At 46.6% G+C, this 18,222-nt stretch overlaps 5 protein-coding genes across 9 annotated transcripts; 4 read left to right on the top strand and 1 right to left on the bottom strand.

The window, feature by feature from the left end:
• The first annotated feature begins 19 nt into the window (after positions 1–19).
• On the top strand, positions 20–5,077 carry LOC136185025 (tonsoku-like protein). Of its 2 annotated transcripts, none has more exons than XM_065972062.1 (16): positions 20–67; positions 117–212; positions 262–884; positions 935–1,186; positions 1,243–1,398; positions 1,453–1,578; positions 1,644–1,839; positions 1,889–1,953; positions 2,002–2,091; positions 2,148–2,220; positions 2,271–2,434; positions 2,490–3,429; positions 3,789–4,211; positions 4,259–4,446; positions 4,499–4,659; positions 4,707–5,077. In XM_065972062.1, exons 1-16 carry the CDS (start codon positions 37–39, stop codon positions 4,870–4,872), a joined length of 3,750 nt encoding a protein of 1,249 aa, XP_065828134.1. In that variant the 5' UTR covers positions 20–36; the 3' UTR covers positions 4,873–5,077. The 2 variants fall into 2 exon arrangements, with proteins under 2 accessions (XP_065828134.1, XP_065828131.1); XM_065972059.1 differs by having other exon boundaries at positions 3,723–4,211.
• On the bottom strand, positions 4,990–7,238 carry LOC136185040 (armadillo-like helical domain-containing protein 3). The gene has a single exon (XM_065972079.1). It carries the CDS (start codon positions 7,217–7,219, stop codon positions 5,096–5,098), a length of 2,124 nt encoding a protein of 707 aa, XP_065828151.1. The 5' UTR covers positions 7,220–7,238; the 3' UTR covers positions 4,990–5,095.
• LOC136185029 (uncharacterized) lies at positions 5,194–10,997 on the top strand. Of its 2 annotated transcripts, none has more exons than XM_065972068.1 (5): positions 5,194–7,371; positions 7,501–9,984; positions 10,062–10,389; positions 10,438–10,507; positions 10,552–10,997. In XM_065972068.1, exons 1-5 carry the CDS (start codon positions 7,361–7,363, stop codon positions 10,812–10,814), a joined length of 3,156 nt encoding a protein of 1,051 aa, XP_065828140.1. In that variant the 5' UTR covers positions 5,194–7,360; the 3' UTR covers positions 10,815–10,997. The 2 variants fall into 2 exon arrangements, with proteins under 2 accessions (XP_065828140.1, XP_065828139.1); XM_065972067.1 differs by having other exon boundaries at positions 5,197–7,371; positions 10,044–10,389.
• A 304-nt stretch (positions 10,998–11,301) lies between these two features.
• On the top strand, positions 11,302–16,512 carry LOC136185030 (FACT complex subunit SPT16-like). The gene is made up of 34 exons (XM_065972069.1): positions 11,302–11,391; positions 11,448–11,543; positions 11,638–11,787; positions 11,934–11,990; positions 12,041–12,133; positions 12,192–12,260; positions 12,315–12,392; positions 12,450–12,536; positions 12,585–12,652; positions 12,709–12,814; positions 12,888–12,954; positions 13,005–13,095; positions 13,151–13,224; positions 13,277–13,389; positions 13,436–13,549; positions 13,605–13,667; positions 13,721–13,795; positions 13,851–13,891; positions 13,948–14,033; positions 14,086–14,156; positions 14,210–14,274; positions 14,329–14,391; positions 14,449–14,581; positions 14,630–14,734; positions 14,788–14,812; positions 14,863–14,984; positions 15,042–15,167; positions 15,230–15,342; positions 15,404–15,479; positions 15,528–15,584; positions 15,644–15,756; positions 15,814–15,943; positions 15,996–16,206; positions 16,266–16,512. Exons 1-34 carry the CDS (start codon positions 11,326–11,328, stop codon positions 16,367–16,369), a joined length of 3,108 nt encoding a protein of 1,035 aa, XP_065828141.1. The 5' UTR covers positions 11,302–11,325; the 3' UTR covers positions 16,370–16,512.
• Positions 16,513–16,796: 284 nt separating this feature from the next.
• Positions 16,797–18,214, top strand: LOC136185061 (uncharacterized). Of its 3 annotated transcripts, none has more exons than XM_065972111.1 (6): positions 16,797–16,948; positions 17,006–17,283; positions 17,337–17,532; positions 17,591–17,680; positions 17,874–18,021; positions 18,072–18,214. In XM_065972111.1, the coding sequence occupies exons 2-6, from the start codon at positions 17,246–17,248 to the stop codon at positions 18,170–18,172; spliced, it is 573 nt and encodes a 190-aa protein (XP_065828183.1). In that variant the 5' UTR covers positions 16,797–16,948; positions 17,006–17,245; the 3' UTR covers positions 18,173–18,214. The 3 variants fall into 3 exon arrangements, with proteins under 3 accessions (XP_065828183.1, XP_065828182.1, XP_065828181.1); XM_065972110.1 differs by having other exon boundaries at positions 16,797–17,101; positions 17,168–17,283; XM_065972109.1 differs by having other exon boundaries at positions 16,797–17,283.
• Positions 18,215–18,222: the final 8 nt, after the last annotated feature.

The following is an 18,222-nucleotide window of genomic DNA, read 5'->3' as shown; positions in this document are numbered from 1 at the left end:
AGTGTACGGGACTAGCCACTCCCCCGTATAGCCGAAATGGCTCACATCTTGAAGAAGGAAATACGAGGCATGCAGAGGAGAATAGACGAAGAAAAGTGACCTAATCGCTTTACTAGAACTCCTCAAACAAAAGACGAAGATCCAAGCAAAAGGAAACCTTCTAGAAGAGGCGAAAATCTGCAACGCACTCGGCGATCTCTACTCGAAGAGCGGTAAAAACCCGAAAAATCGACAAATTTACATAACAATTCACCGCCACAGGTCAAATCGACAAAGCAATAGCCGAACATCGCACAGAATTGCGTCTATGCGAGAGCCTCTCGCTTCCAATCGACATCGCCGTCGCCCATCGCAAACTCGGCGAGTGCCTGTGCGAATCGAGCGCCTACGCCGACGCTCTCCGTCACCAACGTCTTCACCTGAAAATCGCCCAAGAACAGGACGATTTGAAAGAGCAGCAGCGCGCTTTCGCGACAATCGGTCGCACCTATTTCGTCTGGTCGCAGGACGGCGATTCGGAAAAGGTTCTCGACGCGAAGCGAGCCTATTTGGACAGTTGGGACCTTTGCGGTCGTCTCGTCGGCGAAGTGACGGACAAGGAGTTGATCGAAATGAAGGCGAGACTCTATTTGAATCTCGGTCTCGTGTTCGATGCGATGGAGAACGTGAAACGGGCGAAGCAGTTCGTGAAGCGCGCCCTATCGATAGCTCAAGAGAGAGGATTGAACGAGACGGAGCGACTCGCTCAGCTCTCGCTCGGCGGACTGCATCTTCAGGGGAGAGAACCGTCGCAGAGTTTGCGTTGCTACGAGGAGGCGTTGAAGATAGTGAGACGGGAGAAGGACGTCGTCGCTGAAGCCGAGCTGTTTGAAGCAATGGGACAGGTGATATTTCAGATTTTTAATTAAACTTTTTGAAAATTCAGTTCTTTTAGTCGTATCTCGTTCTCGGAGATTTGTCTGCGGCGAGAGATTGCTTTAGGCGTTCGTACAAAATTGACCTCGCTCCCAATCGAGTGATGCTGCTGAGAACTTTGAAAATTGTTTGCAAGGCAGTGAAGTTGGAGCGGGAATTGAATGCGACAGACGCTGTCGGTCGAGAGCTCATGGCTCGCTGGGATCGACTGGGTGATCTGTGCAGTAAAGTAAAAGCGTATAAGAAAGCAATTGAATCCTATCAAAAAGAAGTGTGCTCTAATCGTCGAATAGATTATTGATTTTAGTGTATGTGTTATATATATAGCTTGATGTTGGAAAGCGGCTCGGGCTGGAGGAAGGCGATTTGACGTCCATCTATGTGTCTTTGGCTATGACGTACGACGATGACGGTCAGTATGAAAAGGCGCTTGACTTTGCGATGAGAGAACTCAAAGCTCTTGCAGAAGAGAATCTTTTGGGAGTACGTAAAATGGGGGACTAAACGGAATCCGTTATGGAGTGTCATTATTTGCAGGCAGCTGATAGTTGGTGTTTTATTGGACGTATTCGAGCGGAGGCTCGCCGGAGCAAGGAGAGCGTTTGCGGAGCGTATGAAGAGGCTTTGGAGTGTGCAAAGAGAGCTACTAGTGTAAGAAAACAGGTTCGTTTTGTAGACAGCACAGTGCCACAAGAAAAAAAAACGGAACGGGTTTTCTCTCATATTAGGTTAAAGTTTTGACTCACTGGAAGGACGTTTGCACTGATAGAGGCTATGACAATGAATTGAACAAAATAGAAGAAATCTTGTCGGATTTGGAGCCATTGGACGAAGGCGACGACGAGACGGAGGAAAACAGTGAAGCTCGAGCTGCATACGACGATAACGTCTCTGACACCTCTGACTTGGAGTTTTCGGAATCAGGTAGAATTGATTGCCAGTTGTACGTGCACTGTGACGAGAATCTGTTTAGACGTATCTGACGAAGAATTGACAGCCACTCCAGGGAATAGGAGAAAGCGAGTGAATGCAACTAAGGTATATAGAGAACGTCAACCGGGTTGTAGTTTACACTGGCGGCGACAGATTCACAAAGTTAATCAGAAGGGAGAAACTATGCTGCAGCAAGCCTGTATAGCTGGCAACTCGAAAGAAGTACAGCGGCTATTGTCTCAGGTTTTGAAACACACGCGTTCCGTGGGCGCGTTGCAAGTAGCAGAAAAAATGATTAGGGAGCGTCTGTTATAACACGGGACTACTGCGGATGGACTCCACTTCACGAAGCGTGCAACCACGGCTACGAAGGTGATTTCGATTGAATGAAAGAGCCACCAAATGACGTTGTTTGACACTAGAGATTGCCAAACTTCTTCTCGATTACGGTGCCGACGTCAATGACCGAGGAGGCCAGCACTGCAACGGAATGACTCCTCTTCACGACGCCGCCGTAAACGGTCACTGCGACGTCGTTCGTCTTCTAGTTGACCGCGGAGCGAATGTGTTTGAGAAAGACGGAGACGTATGTCTTTGGATTTCTTCTATTTTTTTTCTAATTTGTGCACGTGTTTTTTTAGGGACAGACTCCTTTGGATGTTCTTCTGTCGGCTCTCGACAATGACGACGACGTTGACGAGTCTCAAGACTCCGAGTTGAATCAGGGCCACAGGGAAGTTGTTTCCTATCTTAGACACATTATGACGGGGCGTCGCGATGACCAAGGGCTAAGTCGACGGAGAAATGCTAGCTTTGGCTTTGGATATGACGACGATGACGACGACCACGGCGGCGGCGGCGGCGACGAAGAAGTCGAAGACCGACTTTCAATTTTGTCGTCTCCCCCAGCTTCTCCCCCTGCTTTGATCTCTGAGCATGACGACATGGATGTAGATGATTCGCTTCCAAGCGACGGGGAGACTTCGTCACATAGACGTCGGGTGAATAAATCCAGATCAAGATTGATCGACGACGAAGACGACGACACTTGGAATCGAGGTACACGTAGGCGCAGGAGGGAAGCGCCATCCGCTTTGATAGCGGAGAATGGCGACGACGATTGGCTTGTGGACGATATCAGTCCTGTGGCCAAAAGAAGGAAAAGTGATAAGAAGAGACAAACGTCCGCGGAGAAGGCCGAAACGATAGTGGAGCATACTGCCAACGCTATCAGCGAACCTGCCGGGCCTACGAACAGAATTCCAACGGGAATCTCTCCGATGAGAGTTCGGGTTACCGTTCTCGGAAAAACGTTTGTCATACCATGTCCTTCGGTTCTCAAAGACGGGTCTTCGTCGACGATAGGCTGGCTTGCGACACAGGCGGCTGATCGCTACTACGAACTCTGTGGCCTCAAGCCGAGACTGAGAATTGTAACGAAAGAAGAGGCAATGTTTAGCACCGAGGACGAGATCGGCTTCGTTTTGGGAAATAACGAGGAATTGGAAGGTAAGGTGGAGAATTGGAATCTTCCGCCGCTCAAAGAACGATATCTGACCGCTTGTCGGACGACCGGACAAGGCAAGTTACTGACAGTACCGTTCCAAAGTTTAGAACGACCTTTTTTTCGCCCCGCTCACTCTCCCTGGTTAGAACGTTTTGTACGTGAAAGAAGCGCGTTTTTTGGCCCCTTAACGGTCACGCGTCTCCAATCTTCCGAAAGGGGCCCCCACCCTATGAAATAATCTTTTAATCAAACCCCTAATGTTCGCCATTTTTTCACGATTATGCCTACGTAGGGTCCTAAAACTTTCTGACCGGTACTGTATGTAAGGATCTACTGTACGTAGCAAATAATGTTCGTTGACTTCTAGAGCCCGTTTCCGAGTTGTCCTCTCTCCTCGAATCGGATCCCGACTTGAATCGCCTTTTCTTGACAGACTCTTTTCTGTCGGCGAACGCGCTTCTGCCTCTGTTTCGTTCGCTTCAACGTCAGACGTCTCTCACAGCGATCGAGCTTTCCGGCAACGAGATCGACGACGTCGGCATGGAGCAGCTCGCCTTGGCCATGACCACCTTACCCAACGTCGTGCGTCTTAATCTCGCACTCAATCGATTCACAATGGACGGCGTGAGACGATTTGTCGAGGTTGTACGACGACGCGACGACGCGACGAGCTCCGACCTAGGCGGTCAACCATTTGGAAGACTTTCGAGTTTCGATATAAGTTATAACGAATTGGACGACTCATTAGCGTCGTGCCTCGGCGATCTTTTTCTTCACTGTCCCTGTTTGGTTGAACTGAAACTCGTCTCTTGCGGATTGACGTCCGCTTTTGCTTCACCTCGTTCAGCTATTCAAGGTACGTAGCAACGTTGCAATTTGGTCTATAGGGTATTTTTTTTGTAGTGGCGCGTTTGAGGCATCTGTCTGTGGCTCACAATAGGCTGGGATCGGCCGGCTTAAAGGCGATACTTCAGCTTGTCGATTGCAGTTGCCTTCAGTCACTCGATCTCTCCGCCACTCGTTTGCACGACTCCGCTTTTGCTAGTCCTGAACGAATTGGAAGAATTCTGGCCGACGCATATGCCAATCTAGTTTGTTTTGATTTACGAAACTTGTTCTTTGTATATCGTGCCTTTGTTTCAGGAGGAGCAAAAAGTGCAGTATCTGAATTTGTCGGACTGCGGTCTGGTTGATTTGGACATTGAACGCTTGATGTCGTTGCTACGCGGTTGCTCCGATTGCCTCAAGACGCTTGATCTCAGTTGCAATCAACTACGACATCAGTCAATTGAGATATTCTCTCGGTGAGTCAGTAGCACAATTGCGAACGTGTGTTTAGAGAAATTTACAGATGGCTTACGAATGCCAAAGCACTGGAGCGCCTTGATCTAAGCTGTAATCCCTGTACAGCAGAAGACGCAGTAGACCTAGCTTTTCTGGCAGTGTCCGCGGCAAACGATAAGCGCATTCAAGTTTGCCAAACGTTCGAGGGGCATTTTAATCTGACATTTACTTAGAATCGTCGATTTTGCGACGTGGTAGGTGCTTGCGGTGATAAGGTCCGCGAATGTACATAGACTATACACTGCTCGAATTTCTCGAGATTGTTTAACCTGCAAGTTAATTCAAACGCGCTCTTTTATTAGGGAATGTCAGCAGGTAGTAAATGTACTACTGTATAAATCGCTATGTAATAACAAATCTTGTTTTTTTATATTCACTTCAATGTCAATGCAAAAGTCATTCGATAGTTGCAAGTTCCTGAATAACGGTGCTTTGCTGAAGATTATGCAACGTGATGCTTTTCCGAAATCCCACCGTCAACGATCTCATGAGGCTCGTGAAGAACGTCGTCTCGTACGGCTTTTCAGAGTACTTCTCATAATGATCCAAATTGTCTTGCAACTTCAACGTGAGAGTGTCATAGTTGATTCGAACCACTTCTAGCACCTGCTCCGGCGTCAGAGCGGCAATCTGTTTCGACGACGAAAACGAATCGATTTTGGGAACGAAATGATTGACGATCGCTCGGATGTTAATCAAGTCGTTCGCCACTTTGGCGGCGTGCGTCTTCCACGCGCCGTCCGTCGTCGAGTGTCGCAAGGCGACGGCGTAGAGATTTTCAAACACCTGATGAACGCGTATCAGTTCGTAATAGAGCTCGTCGTACGTCGTCGGACTCGGGAGAAACGTGTCGCCGTACGTTATGAAAAGATTGAATATGCTCACGACGCGATGAGCGAGAGCGAACAAATTCAAACTGGCGACCAATTGGGCTTCGCTGGCGACGAGAAACTTGACGACGCTGATCAAGGACGACCAGAGACCCTGCCAGTGATAGGGCAAGCGAACGCGACAGCGCTTCTGATAGCAGAGGAGTCGATGTATGATGCCGAGACATCGAGCGTACAAGTCGCACGAGAGATTCTTCGCCAAATGGGAGACGAGCGTCTCAACCATGAGATCGAGAATAGTCGAGGCGAGCGACTGGTTGAGCGTCTGCGTGGTCGTCGTCGCGCGATGGCGCATGTGAGCGCGTTGGAGCGTCACCTTGAAGGCGATGTTGGGATCGTGAATGAACGAATTGGCGTATTGATCCTCGACTATGCACGTTAAAGTGATGAGACACAGGCGAGAGTGATCGCCGCCGCTTCCCTTGTAACTCTGTAGGGCGATCGACGTGTACGTCAAAAACGTTCCCAGAAGATTGACCGGATACGACGGCTGATTCGCGGTCGTTGTCGGTGCCGCCGTTGCCGTCGCGGCGGCGGCGACCGACGAGAGCGCCGATTGAGGATGAAGCAGAATTGAGGCCGTCTGCTCGACGGCATGCCCGAGCGACTTGGCGGGACTCGGCAACGACTGCGACGAATGGGTCTGCGTGAGAACGGTGATAAAATTCCGATTCAAGTGCACGGCTTCGTAGAGAGCCAACAATATGGCCTCATTCATTCGAAGCCGTTCTTTCGGCTGCTCGCCGCCAACGAACATGCTGCTTATGAAACTCGTGAGACGATAGAAAAACCCGGCGCCGGACGCCGTCCCCGTCGCCGGATCGACGTTGCCGCCGCGACTTTCAATTTCAACGTAGTGGCGATTCCACTGGGTGAGCGTCGACGAGAGAACGACGCCGAGTCCGTTCAAAGCGATCTCGTCGTCGAGCACGGATAGTTTGAGTATATACGGATTGGCGGCTTCGTACTTGCGATAGTTGACGAGGACGGTGAGGAGGAGGAGAGCGTCGTAGCCGTGCTCCTGTCGCGCCGACGGCGACGCGAATATGGCGACGATTGCCTCGAAGACGCTATTCATCATGAGATACTCGATCATCGTGTTCTCGCTCACGTTGTCCGTTGCCGTGACGAGGACGAGAAGAAATTTCAGAGCGAGATTTTTGACGCTGACTGCCGCCGATTCGCCGGAAAGAAAATCGGCAATTCGACTGATGAGCGATTGCATTTCCGTTTCGGCGGCGTTGAATCCAACGAGAACGTCGATGACGTCAAATCCGGCCAAGCCGGAAGCGATTTTGCGAAAAACTGCGCGAACGAGTGCGCAGAGGGTTTGAAGTGCGTTGACGACGCGAATCGGCCGATCGGCGCGCAGCATCTCGACGCATTTGACGAAGAGACTATTGACGATGTCTTTTTTGTCGAGAAGTTCGCGCGGACTGATTTCGTCGATCGACTGTTCGATGAAAACGACGTTGACTTTGAGCAGGAAGAGCTCGTCCCAAAATCCCGCTCTGCCCTCGCTCGGATCGGCACCGGCGAATAGGCGTTCGTATATCGTCACGAATTTTTCCTTCACAACGCCGTGGGACGTTCGCTTAGCGAACTTTCCAACCGACGAGTCTTCAGCCATTTAGCGCTAACGGTTACGTCTGTCCGTAACTTTAGCAAAACACGTGATCCGTATCCGTGATCCATTCCTTTTCCTCCCTCAGCCAGACAGGCCAGGCCTTTTCTTCAGAGAAGGAGCTTGTGCGCATGTCATTCTATCGCCATGGAGTACCGGTAAGCGCTCAAGCTGTCCGCTAGCTTTTGTGACGTCTCTTGGGCGTCGCTTCGATGCTCTTCTCTCGTAAAGAATCGAGAGTGTGACGGAGAGAGAAGGGGTCGGCTGAGCTAACTGTGCTTTCTTAGTAACATTTTCGGTTTTCTTTCTGAGAAAGCGTTCCAGTTCAGCACAGCCTTTTGCGCCGAGATTGCTGTCTCGCTTCATCCGAAGACGATAGCAGGAGGTGTTACGTCACCGTATCATGGTCGGCTGTACATTTTGGGTCATGAAGGCGTTGGAAAGACGAATCTGGCTCGAAACCTATCCTTCCGCTCATTTCAGCCATCACATATTCCAACAGAAGGTGCGGACGTATTTAATGTTCGACCCCAATTTGCCAAAACGAATTGGCGAATTGAAGAACATCTAAGCTCAAATTTTGATCGGTCTGCAGTAAGCACTACGGCAGAATCAACTTCTGTTCAATTTCAAGCACTGGCTGTCGTTATATTTGGATTATTATTCAACTTTCTTATCCTGGCGCTGCTTGAGTTTTTATTGGGAATGCCGTTTTTTTCACTTTTTTTGACAATCATTCTGATGATACCTTTCAGAGGTGGCGCCAAACACAATGTCAAGGTCCCGTGGCTGGCCTACTTTGTGTGGGTGTTTCCCGCAGTGCTTGATATCTCAATGAAAGTGGCTCGTGAAGGGAACACATCTCTGCTTTTCCTGTGCTTAATTGGTGCAGGATATAGTATGATGAAGCGGTCTAGAGAAGTCTATTACTCTTTCTTTTTGCTGTGTTCTATGTACTATCTGTTTGTTCCGGCTCCTGAAAACGTTTCTAGTGAAGCTATAACTCATTGCGCTTCCTGTGCGTTTTTCGGAACAGTTGTTCTCTTGGTTCGTATTGTTCTCAACAAATACGGCCAGCGTCTGCAGTCGTTGTGGTGGTATTTCTTGGCAGCGTTTGACTCAGCGGTGTTGATTGTTTTTGCATTCGGACTCGTTGTCACCAAAGCTCCATTGGGATTTCAACTGTTTGCCGGCGTTCTCTACTCTGTGAGAAGTCTTCTATGCGTGTTCAAAACGTTTCGATCGTCTGAGTCTTTTGTCGGAAGTTTTTTCAGAATTCCGACAAATTTAAATAGCCCGTGGCAAGTAGTGATTTGTGGACTATTAATAGGCTCTTTGAGCTTTCATGGACTACTGTCCGCGGCAAGAGGTGTTGGTCACCTATGCTACAATAATCTTGTCACAGTTTTGTGTGCCATTCTGGAGTCGTTGTACTGGAAAGAAAAGGTCGAACCCAAGCCGTTCCGAAAGCGTACACTCGTGTCACGTCTTGCTAGCGTGATGTATGATGCAGCCCAACTGGAAAATCTTAAGCAGCCTCTTATGGTTTTTATGGACTTCGCCGGTCAAGAACTGTATTACATGCTGCATCATCTCTATCTTACACCCAACAGCATTTACGTCGTCGTTTTTGATTTTTCAAAGGTCTGCGGTGACATTAACAGAAGGATACAGCACGTAAATAAACTTTTGTTTTGGCTAACTTCGGTTGTCACTCACGGTCGAGAAGATGCGTCAATTTTCCTTGTAGGAACTCATCGCGATTCATGTCAGAAAGAGGACAGAGAAGACGCTGTGCGCTATATTGTTAATCGCCTTCAATCGTACCACTACAATATTTGTCGTCGTTCTGATCAGGAGACAGGAGATTTGAGCTTTGTCTTTCGAATTGAAAATAGCGGAGAGAGAGACGATTCTGAGATCGTTTTGCTTAGGCAACTTATTTTGGAAGAGCTAGACAGAAAACGTGAACGAGATAGAAAAGTGCCTATCCGATGGTTGGAGCTAGAAGACAAAATAGTTGCAAATTCGCAGCAGCAGCAGCAGCAGCAGCAAGACGACTCAGCTCTGTCTTTGGACTTGACGTCAAAAATTGTTACCGTTGTTGATTTGGAGCAAGCATCGGGCATGACTCCAGAAGATTTTACTGGAGCGCTTAAGTATTTAAAGAATGCCGGAGTTGTATTTCACTGCTCCGACAGCGAGCGGTTGAAAGATTACGTAATATTAGACATGGATTTTCTCATTTCTGCTGTTCGGTCTTTAGTGTCCATTCCGTCACCAAGTAGACGCCCTCGCGGCAGATTGGGCAGATCTTGGGAAAGGCTTCGAACTGAAGGAATAGCAGATGGGAATTTGCTGAAACACGTTTGGAAAGACAATCTCAATCATATTGGGCTTGTGCTGGAGTACTTGGAACACTACGGAATTATGCATAACATCAGTAGCCACTCTGGTAATCCAATGGAATATGCCATGGTCGCTTTTCTTCCCGAACAGAGAGATCTCACTCTTGCTGATGCCAAAAGGTCCAGCGCTGTTTTTGACGGCGGCTCTATCTTTGTTGGATTTGACAAACACTTCGGCTCGCAGCACAGCCTGTTCAATGTTCTTCTTACTCGAGCCTACCGAGAATCTCAATGCGTCGAAAATTTCACCCCCTGTTGGTGGAATAAAGGGGGAATTTTTGTGATCGAAGTTCCTCATTTCTACGGGCATCAAATTGTCTACAAACTGGAATTCTACGAAGACGGCTTTGAAATTTCAACAACGTGAGTAGTCTAAATGATATTGGGCAGTAGTTGTGGTTGATGTAGCACCTCTCTTGTAGACATTCTGCATCTTTTAGGTCTGCTTTGATTCGGCATATTTGGAATCTGCTAGACGATATCCGTGTTACCTTGTTCAAATCTGTTCAGTTTTGGATTGGTCCTTGCTGTCCTGTTTGCTTACCGTCTGGAAGAGACTCGAAACCGCCCCTTGACGCAAGCGAAAGAACGACGCCACCATTGAATTCACTCCACGTGCTACCTATGGCAAAGAGCAGTTCATCAGAGAATCATGACTTGAGGCAATTTCAAAGTGTCTTACCAAGACTGTACTGTGGCAACAGAGAAGTTGATTTTGACAAGTATCCTTGCGTGCGAGAATGGCTCCAGCCTCAACAGATTCCACGGGTACTACACAAATTGCGCGATTAGTAAAGTCTATCACTTGTTCTGTAGGTTGGATCGGCTATATTGCAGGAGCTGCACGAAAGAAGTCAGAAAGCGTCGTCAATGAAGGGTGGAGATGGTAAAAAGTTGAATATTGTAGTTCTCCCTAATTTTATTTTGCAGTTGTGTCTGATGATATGATCCATCAAATAGCTGCTGCGATCCAGAACGACTGGGCTTTTCTCGGACGCCATCTTTCCGTTGAAGACGAGAAGATTGATCGGATTCGATCAAGGTATCGCGGAGATCTCGTAGCCTGTGCAACCGAAGTTTTGTTTTGTTGGAAAAGAAGGAATAGAGACTTGGCTATTGGGTGGGAATTGGCAAGAGCGCTGAAACAGGTTGACCGAGTTGATTTGGCTGAAGCACACATTCAAGTTTTTTAATTTTCAGACATTTGAGCTTACGTCTGTCCGTAACTTTTTCAAACCACGTGATCAAGTCCTATCTGCCAGAAACTTTGATGCGATTCAACGTGCAATAATGTAAAGTGCAGTCACACAGTAAGAAGTTGCAAATACGCAATGTTAGTGACCTCTACGGTAGAGCTTGAATCAACGAAAGAAAACTTTTCATGTCTTCACGAATCTGCAGCTTTTCCAGAGTCGGGAAGTGGGTGTAGAATTGGTATGCACCGTTCGACTTTATCAAGATCTACAGTACACATCCATCTGAGCAAAAACTTGTCCATTCTCTTGGAGGAAATTGTAGGCCCTGAGATGGGAGCGCATATTTCATCCAATCCTCTTGCTCAATTCCTGTTCTCTAGCAGCATCCCGAGCACGAGTCAGTGCCGACAGATGTACAGGAGTGACGTCAGGCGATGACGTTTCAAGAGCGCGGGCATTCGGGCCTTTGTCGCCCTAACGTGCGTCTGTGTCGGCCAAAAATCGCAAAATGGCGGTGAAGCTCGATCGCGACGTCTTCTTTCGTCGCGCGGAAATAATGTACAAGTTGTGGAAGGTGATAGTAACGCGACTACGACGTTTCCGCGCGTCTAACACGCCGTCTTTCGCCAGGAAAAAGCGAACGACGTATTTCAAGGCGCCGACGCGATCGTATGGTCAGTCGGACAAGACGAAGACATTACGTATGCAAAATCAACGGCACTGCAGGTGAAGAAAACGCCAGTCCATTCGCGGGTCCCCGATTTCCCGCGCGAAAGGAGAGGGGCCCCGCACGATTCTAATCCGACCCTTGCGTCGATAGACGTGGCTGTTCGGTTACGAACTTCCCGACACAATCTGCGTCCTAACGAAGACAGGATTGCTCGTCTTGACGAGTAAGAAGAAGGTGGAGTTCTTGAATCCGCTCAAAGACGGAGGGGACATTGAAGTGGAGTTAATACTGAAGAGCAAGGTAAATCGACTAGGGCAGTGAAACCTCTTTCGCAGACGGATCAGGGATGCTTTTATTTTTCATGACTTGATTAATTAGCTAAATAAATAATTCACATTGCTTTTATTTTGTTATGTGCATTTGTTCACGTGCGCTTTTTTTTGAAGGAGGATAATGTTGATCAGTTTGGGAAATTAATTGCGTCGATGAAACAGAGTGGAAATGTGATGAGATGCAATTGTTTGTTTTCTCTTTCTGACGTCTTTCTTTATAGGGAAAGACAATTGGAATGTTTCTGAAAGAGAAAACGCGAAGCACGTTTGTCGATCGCTGGGGTGCAAGATTAGATAAGGAATCATTTGAAAAAGTGAGGCACGAGTTTTACTTTAAATTTTTCACCGGGCAATATTTATTTAAATTGAAAGGTTGAAATTGGCCCCGCTATGGCACTAGTTATGGCACCCAAAGACGAAGCTGAGTTGGCAGTCATAAAGGTTGCACAAAGAAGAGAGCAGGAGCAACGTTTGTTTCTAGTCAGTGTTCTATAGAGAGCTGCTCAGTTGTCTTCAGACGTTTTCAGCAAATTCTACAAGACGAAGCTCGTTGAAGTTGTTGATCAGGAAAAGGTTGTCTGTCACTAGTTGTCTGGTTGAAGAAGCGAAGGTGAAATTGTCATTGTGCAGAGACTGAAGCACTCCCAGTTGGCAGATGCAATTGAAAGAGCCCTCTCGGATGATAAAAAGTGGACAGCGGGAATGAACATGGAACAGGTAAAGAACTCATATGTACGAGCACGGAAGTAATTTTTTGTTTCCTAGTTGGAGGTGTGTTATCCGCCCATTGTTCAGAGCGGAGGGAAATTTCAACTAAAATTCAGTGCTGTTAGGTGAAGGCCTAGATGAGTGTCATTCCATCTGGTGATTGATTCTTTTTCTACTTCAGCGACGAAAATCGTCTTCACTTTGGTGTCATTGTCTGTTCGTTCGGCGCCAGATATAAGAGCTATTGCTCAAACATTGTTCGAACTATGCTCGTTGAACCCAGTGAGGTAGGGAGATTAATTAATTAATTAATTAATACTGCAGCGTACTCTTATAACGCTTTTTAATTTGCATGTTTAGGAGCAACAGAATATTTACGTGTTTCTTGTTGAGCTGGAAGAGTATTTGTTGGAAAAACTAGTGCCTGGTTAGTAGTCCAGCTTTAGTTATAATGCACTGTACTTCTGGGACATGTAGGAGCTAAGCTTGCTGGCATCTATGAGGCCGTTTTGGACCGTATAAAAACAAAGAGACCAGAACTGGAAACGCACTTAATTTCAACTATTGGGTACTGCAGTGATCTTGACCTACTCTTTGATCTGTCCTGAAGATCAAGACCACAGATTTGCTATGGGTATTGAATTTCGCGAAGGCTCTCTGATGATCAATGCCAAGAGCAAAGCGACAGCTCAAGCAGGTAATAAATCAATTGTACGTAGGCTCAGTTTTTATATTACCTTTTTTTGAAGGCATGGTTTTCAATGTACACGTCGGTCTTTCTAATTTGAAAAAGCCTGGTGCCGTCGACGAAGCGGACAAGGCGTATGCACTTTTTATTGGAGACACTGTCGTTGTTCAAGAGGCTAGTCAGTGTTGCTTTTGATTCTTTGTATTAATGACGGTTATAGCATGGGGCTGCGACGCTACTTACTCCTGCGAAGAAAATGATTAAGAACATTGCCATCTTCCTCAAGGACGAAGACGAAGACGATAACGAAGATGATTACGAACCGAATGGAAACGTATGGACGATATAGAAATCTTCTTCAATTGATTGATTGATTGATTGATCTTTAGGATGATCTGATTCGAGCGACGGACGGGCGCACTCGATCCAAAGTTTTGGATTCAAGAACCAGGGTAAGGAGCCGAACAAGTAGTCACGTTCGTTCGTATTCATACGTTTTCTATAGACCGAAGCTCAGTCAGAAGGAAAGAGAAAGGAGCACCAGTCGAAATTGGCCAAGCAGATGCAGGAAGAAGCGAAGGTTAGTGGAAGATCAGCACTCCGGTCAAAAAGACATTACGTCTATTGTTTTGTAGCGGCGTCTTGCTGAAGTTCGAGGACAGGTGACGCAGAAGAAGTAGGGGTCCTTTATTTTTGTCTCGTTTTTCCCACTCAGCGTTCTATCTCCAACAGAACTCGGTCGAATAATACCTTGGCTTACAAACATTCGTCGATGATGCCGCAAGAGCCGGACATTCAAGACCTCAAGATATTCGTCGGTCAGGATACTGAAACTACTCTTTGTGATTTGGGTAATTTTTTTTCATGCAGACCGAAAGTACAACACCGTCGTTTTGCCGATTGCTGGAATTCCCACTCCCTTTCACATATCAGCGATAAAGGTCAGTTGAAACGAAGTCTAATCTTGCTCTATTCTATTGACTCCCTCTCGTAGAATATAAGCAAAAGTGAAGAAGGTGACTACAGCTACTTGAGAATCAACTTCTTCTGTCCTGGAAGGTCAGTTGAAGAGATCATCTGTTAGAGCGAGTGACCTATTGTGCGTTTGTGCAGTACGTTTGGGCGCGTCGACGGGCAGGCTTTCACCAATCCCGATGCCACCTACGTGAAGGAAGTGTAAGAGGAGAAAACGCTACGTAATCTCTCTGTGCTTACACTTCCTGTCGCCTTTAGTACGTACCGTGGCAGCTGTGGATCGACGGGACACCTGTCAACACCGGCTACGAATCTCAGCACGGCCTTTCGATTGATCAAAGAAATTCAGAAGAAGTGGAAAACGCAGGAAGCGGAGCGAAAGGAGAGAGAGGTACGTAGGATGAGTAGCATCAACCGACGCAGGGCATTCGTTCCATAGGGAATAGTCGCTCAAGAGGATCTTCAACTGACGAAGAAAAATGCTCCCAGACTAAAAGATCTCTACATTCGACCGAACATCACCGCAGGGAAGGCCAAGTCTCACGTGAGTGTACTGATGAAGAAGTCTTTCTCACGTCCAACTTTTTTTCTCTTTAGGGTGTTCTAGAAGCGCACGTCAATGGTTGGTGATTGGACGACATTTTGTTCACGCTAATTATATTCTCGTCAAAGGTTTTCGTTTCACTTCCTATCGCGGGGGAACGAACGTCGACATACTTTATAATAATATCCGATTTGCCTTCTATCAACCGTGCGACCACGAGATGATTGTCCTGCTTCATTTTAATCTCAAGGTAGGGACGCGTAAGAAATTGAACCGACAGGGGGGGACGCATGTACGCATTTCGTAGAATCCCATTCTGCTGGGAAAGAAAAAACAGGAGAACATTCAATTTTATACAGAAGTCGGTGAAATGGTCACTGACTTGGGTCAGAGCCATTCCATGCACGATCGCGACGATTTGTACGCAGAGCAAGTGAGATGTTTATTATTATTATTATTATTCACACTAACTGACGTGTGGTAATTAATTAAAAGGCTGAAAGAGAAGTGAGGAGGAAATTGAACGCTTCCTTCAGCAATTTCAAATCGAAGGTTGAAGTGTTGACGCGCCAGGAAGTAGAATTCGACAGTCCGTTTAGGGAATTGGGGTGGGTGCGCGCGAATATGTGTACTTTACATTCCATTTTGGGTAAATATCCTATCTTATAGATTCAGCGGAGTTCCTGGAAAGAGTACCGTATTCGTCCAGCCGACGACTCATTGTCTCGTTCACCTCACAGAATGGGTACGTTACCTGTGCACGGGCGAATCATTTTGCAAACGTTTTCTGTAGCCTCCTTTCGTCATTGCTCTCGATGACATTGAATTGGTTCACTTTGAAAGAGTTTCTGTACGAAATATATAGCAACGCTGTTCATTTTTCTTTTCTACTCGTTCTTCGTTTTGCAGTTTCACTTGAAGAACTTTGACATGGTTTACATCTTCAAAGACTATACGCGTAAGGTTGCCTACGTGCTTAGCGTTCCGATGACTTCGCTGGATCAAGTCAAAGATTGGCTCGAGTATGAATTTCAGAAAACGGATCAATTGTAGTTATCTCCTTTTTTTTATTTCTTCAGCTCGTGCGACATCAAGTACACAGAAGGCGTTCAGAGTCTTAACTGGGTAAAAATCATGAAGACAATCGCCGAAGATCCCGAGGGCTTTTTTGAGAACGGCGGCTGGACTTTTCTCGCACCCGAAAGCAGCGTATATTCTCCTCTTTACATAAGGTTGGCACGATGTGCAGGATTGGTTTTAGGAGGAAGAGTCCGAAGGAGGCGAGTCGGACATTTACTCGCCGTCGGAGGGTGGCGACGATCCCGATGGCACCTTGTCTGAGGAAGACTACGAGTCGGGATCAGAATCGGAGGAAGAAGATCTGGAGGACTTTTCCGGTGAAGACGAGGAGCTGGGCAGCGACGAGTCCGAGGGGAAGGATTGGGATGAATTGGAAAAAGAAGCAAAAGAAGGTAAGCGGCGAGAATAACTAAGGCGACGCGCGCACAACCATTTCTTTCTCTCCTGTTAGCCGACTTTAGACGTGGATCAACTTGGGAGGAGGAGCAGCAACTCGCCGACTCGAGAAAGAGAAAAAGGCACGACAACCGATCAAACAGTAAGAGAAAGCGATAGACGATAGACGCAACATCGAACAAGCGCGGTTCGCAGTTGGCATAGTACCCAAGTGTTTTAATTTTTTTTGCGAGCGAACACGTAGTGTGTGTAATAATGCCACTGCATAGGTGATTGGCAGGCTACCCGTTTGTTTCTGTTGACTTCTCGATGACTAGTTTGGGCTGTGCATACATCATTCCAATCAAAACCTAAAACACAACGTCGCGTGTCGTAAAGAAAGGACAGGAAGCCACGATTGCCTACAGTTTGCCAATAGCCTACATCTACCTCAATTATTGAGTTAATTAGACAAGAATCTGATTGGATAAATTTTAAGGCCAATGCTTATAAGTTTAGATAATATTAGACCTTGTGTAGAGTCATGTAATGTGAGAACTGCGCATAATCGTGGTTCGTCTATCTCATAAATTTCGCTTTACCTGTCTCTGGATCGTTTCGAGGCTTCTTTCAGCCTTTCTCAGAAGGTGACTTAACTCCTCGGAATTGTTGACGTTCTTGTTTCGCTTGAATTCCTCTCGAATTCTCCTCCTTGCGTGTTCTCTGTAGAATTAGTCGTTGCAAAGAACAAGCACCATTGTAGGACTAAAACTACCTGTAGTTGTAACTAGTGAACTTGCCGCTTTCGACTAGAAGTCGCCTATACAAACGCAGCGCAGTCGTTCGCGACATTGATGGTGGGATAGTTACGACGATCGTAATTACGTTTACGGCATTCGATGATCTCTCCAAGTAGGCGTCAAAAATAAATCATTAAAATGTTGGCATGCTTCTTAGCAACTGATTTGTCTTTCTCAGCCGGTTTTCATGACAGGACTACAGGGTAAAAAACCCCATTGTACTTTTTCTTTTAACGCGCGTTACTAAGGCAACGTCATGCGACTGTTCTTTCTTCCATTTCTCTTTCTGCAATGGCAAGCTTTTCTGCAATTGCTTACGTTCTTCTCTTTAAAATTCTGTTTCAAAGTTGTGCCGTTCAAGACGACCTAAAAGCTCAGATCATCTTGGAGCAAGCAGAGAAGATGTTTCGAGACGGATTCGCGGAGATATCTGAAGGCTTTGCAAAAGTGAAAACAAGTATCACATTCAGCGAAGCGGACACAAACGGAAATGGACTCGTCGAGGCCTCCGAACTCGCTGAGCATTTCGCAGTCTCCGAGGAGGCAAGAGAGACCAGAGAGAACAAAAAACTGCCGTGCTCTATTTAGTGAAATCGTGCAGAAAGCGAAAGAGTGGACAAAAGTGTATGATATCGATCGCAAAGGCGGTCTATTCCCAGATGAGTTTGATGCTCTCGTTGCAGCATCTGAGGTTAGTGGAACCTTTGCACTCTTTGTATCCTAAATCTATCATCAGAGGTAGTATACTACGTTTGTGTACGTTTTAAAGAAACGTGTCTACTAAAATAGGAGGTCTACGCTACACTGTGACGAGGAGAGCTTACGTCATTGAGACGCGCTTAGGAAAGATACCGGTAGCTGATGTCTAATGTTTTATTTGTTAGGACTTGAGCAACAGTGACGGCCATGAGACGAATGATGACTCTGATGTTTATTCAAAGTTGAAGATGGTTGTTCTTGTGACTGGTGTTGCTGCCTTGGTGTCTGCATTGTACATGTGGTACTCAACGAGATCATGCCGGCCGACAGAACGTAGGTGATTAATTAGATTTATGAACAAATGTAAAAATGAATGACTTTAGGAGTAGGTGATGTCAGAATGATGCGCTTAGCCCGATTCAATTCAAAAGGCAAAAGCTCTAAAGCTGAGAGCAGCAGCAGCAACGATTTAACAAATAAATGAATAAATAAATAAATAAATAAATAAAAATAGTAATGTATGCGCACGCTAAA

Source organism: Oscarella lobularis, chromosome 3 (assembly GCF_947507565.1).
Source record: "Oscarella lobularis chromosome 3, ooOscLobu1.1, whole genome shotgun sequence".
NCBI classification, from domain to species: domain Eukaryota; kingdom Metazoa; phylum Porifera; class Homoscleromorpha; order Homosclerophorida; family Oscarellidae; genus Oscarella; species Oscarella lobularis.
The sequence above is the reverse complement of the archived record's forward strand: the minus strand, read 5'-3'. Positions and strand labels throughout refer to the sequence as shown.

Bases quoted from the DNA above. Each gene is read 5' to 3' on its own strand.
- LOC136185025 (XM_065972059.1), top strand. From the start codon at position 37: ATGGCTCACATCTTGAAGAAGGAAATACGAG. The intron at 2,221-2,270 runs GTGATTTCGATT...GTTTGACACTAG, and splicing joins GTGCAACCACGGCTACGAAG to AGATTGCCAAACTTCTTCTC. The intron at 2,435-2,489 runs GTATGTCTTTGG...GTGTTTTTTTAG, and splicing joins TGTTTGAGAAAGACGGAGAC to GGACAGACTCCTTTGGATGT.
- LOC136185040 (XM_065972079.1), bottom strand. From the start codon at position 7,219: ATGGCTGAAGACTCGTCGGTTGGAAAGTTCGCTAAGCGAACGTCCCAC.
- LOC136185029 (XM_065972067.1), top strand. The intron at 9,985-10,043 runs GTGAGTAGTCTA...CCTCTCTTGTAG, and splicing joins GGCTTTGAAATTTCAACAAC to ACATTCTGCATCTTTTAGGT. The intron at 10,390-10,437 runs GTACTACACAAA...CTTGTTCTGTAG, and splicing joins AGCCTCAACAGATTCCACGG to GTTGGATCGGCTATATTGCA.
- LOC136185030 (XM_065972069.1), top strand. From the start codon at position 11,326: ATGGCGGTGAAGCTCGATCGCGACGTCTTCTTTCGTCGCGCGGAAATA. The intron at 12,955-13,004 runs GTTAGTAGTCCA...TGGGACATGTAG, and splicing joins GTTGGAAAAACTAGTGCCTG to GAGCTAAGCTTGCTGGCATC. The intron at 15,585-15,643 runs GTACGAAATATA...TTCGTTTTGCAG, and splicing joins TTCACTTTGAAAGAGTTTCT to TTTCACTTGAAGAACTTTGA.
- LOC136185061 (XM_065972111.1), top strand. From the start codon at position 17,246: ATGCGACTGTTCTTTCTTCCATTTCTCTTTCTGCAATG. The intron at 17,533-17,590 runs GCAAGAGAGACC...GAAATCGTGCAG, and splicing joins ATTTCGCAGTCTCCGAGGAG to AAAGCGAAAGAGTGGACAAA. The intron at 18,022-18,071 runs GTAGGTGATTAA...GAATGACTTTAG, and splicing joins ATCATGCCGGCCGACAGAAC to GAGTAGGTGATGTCAGAATG.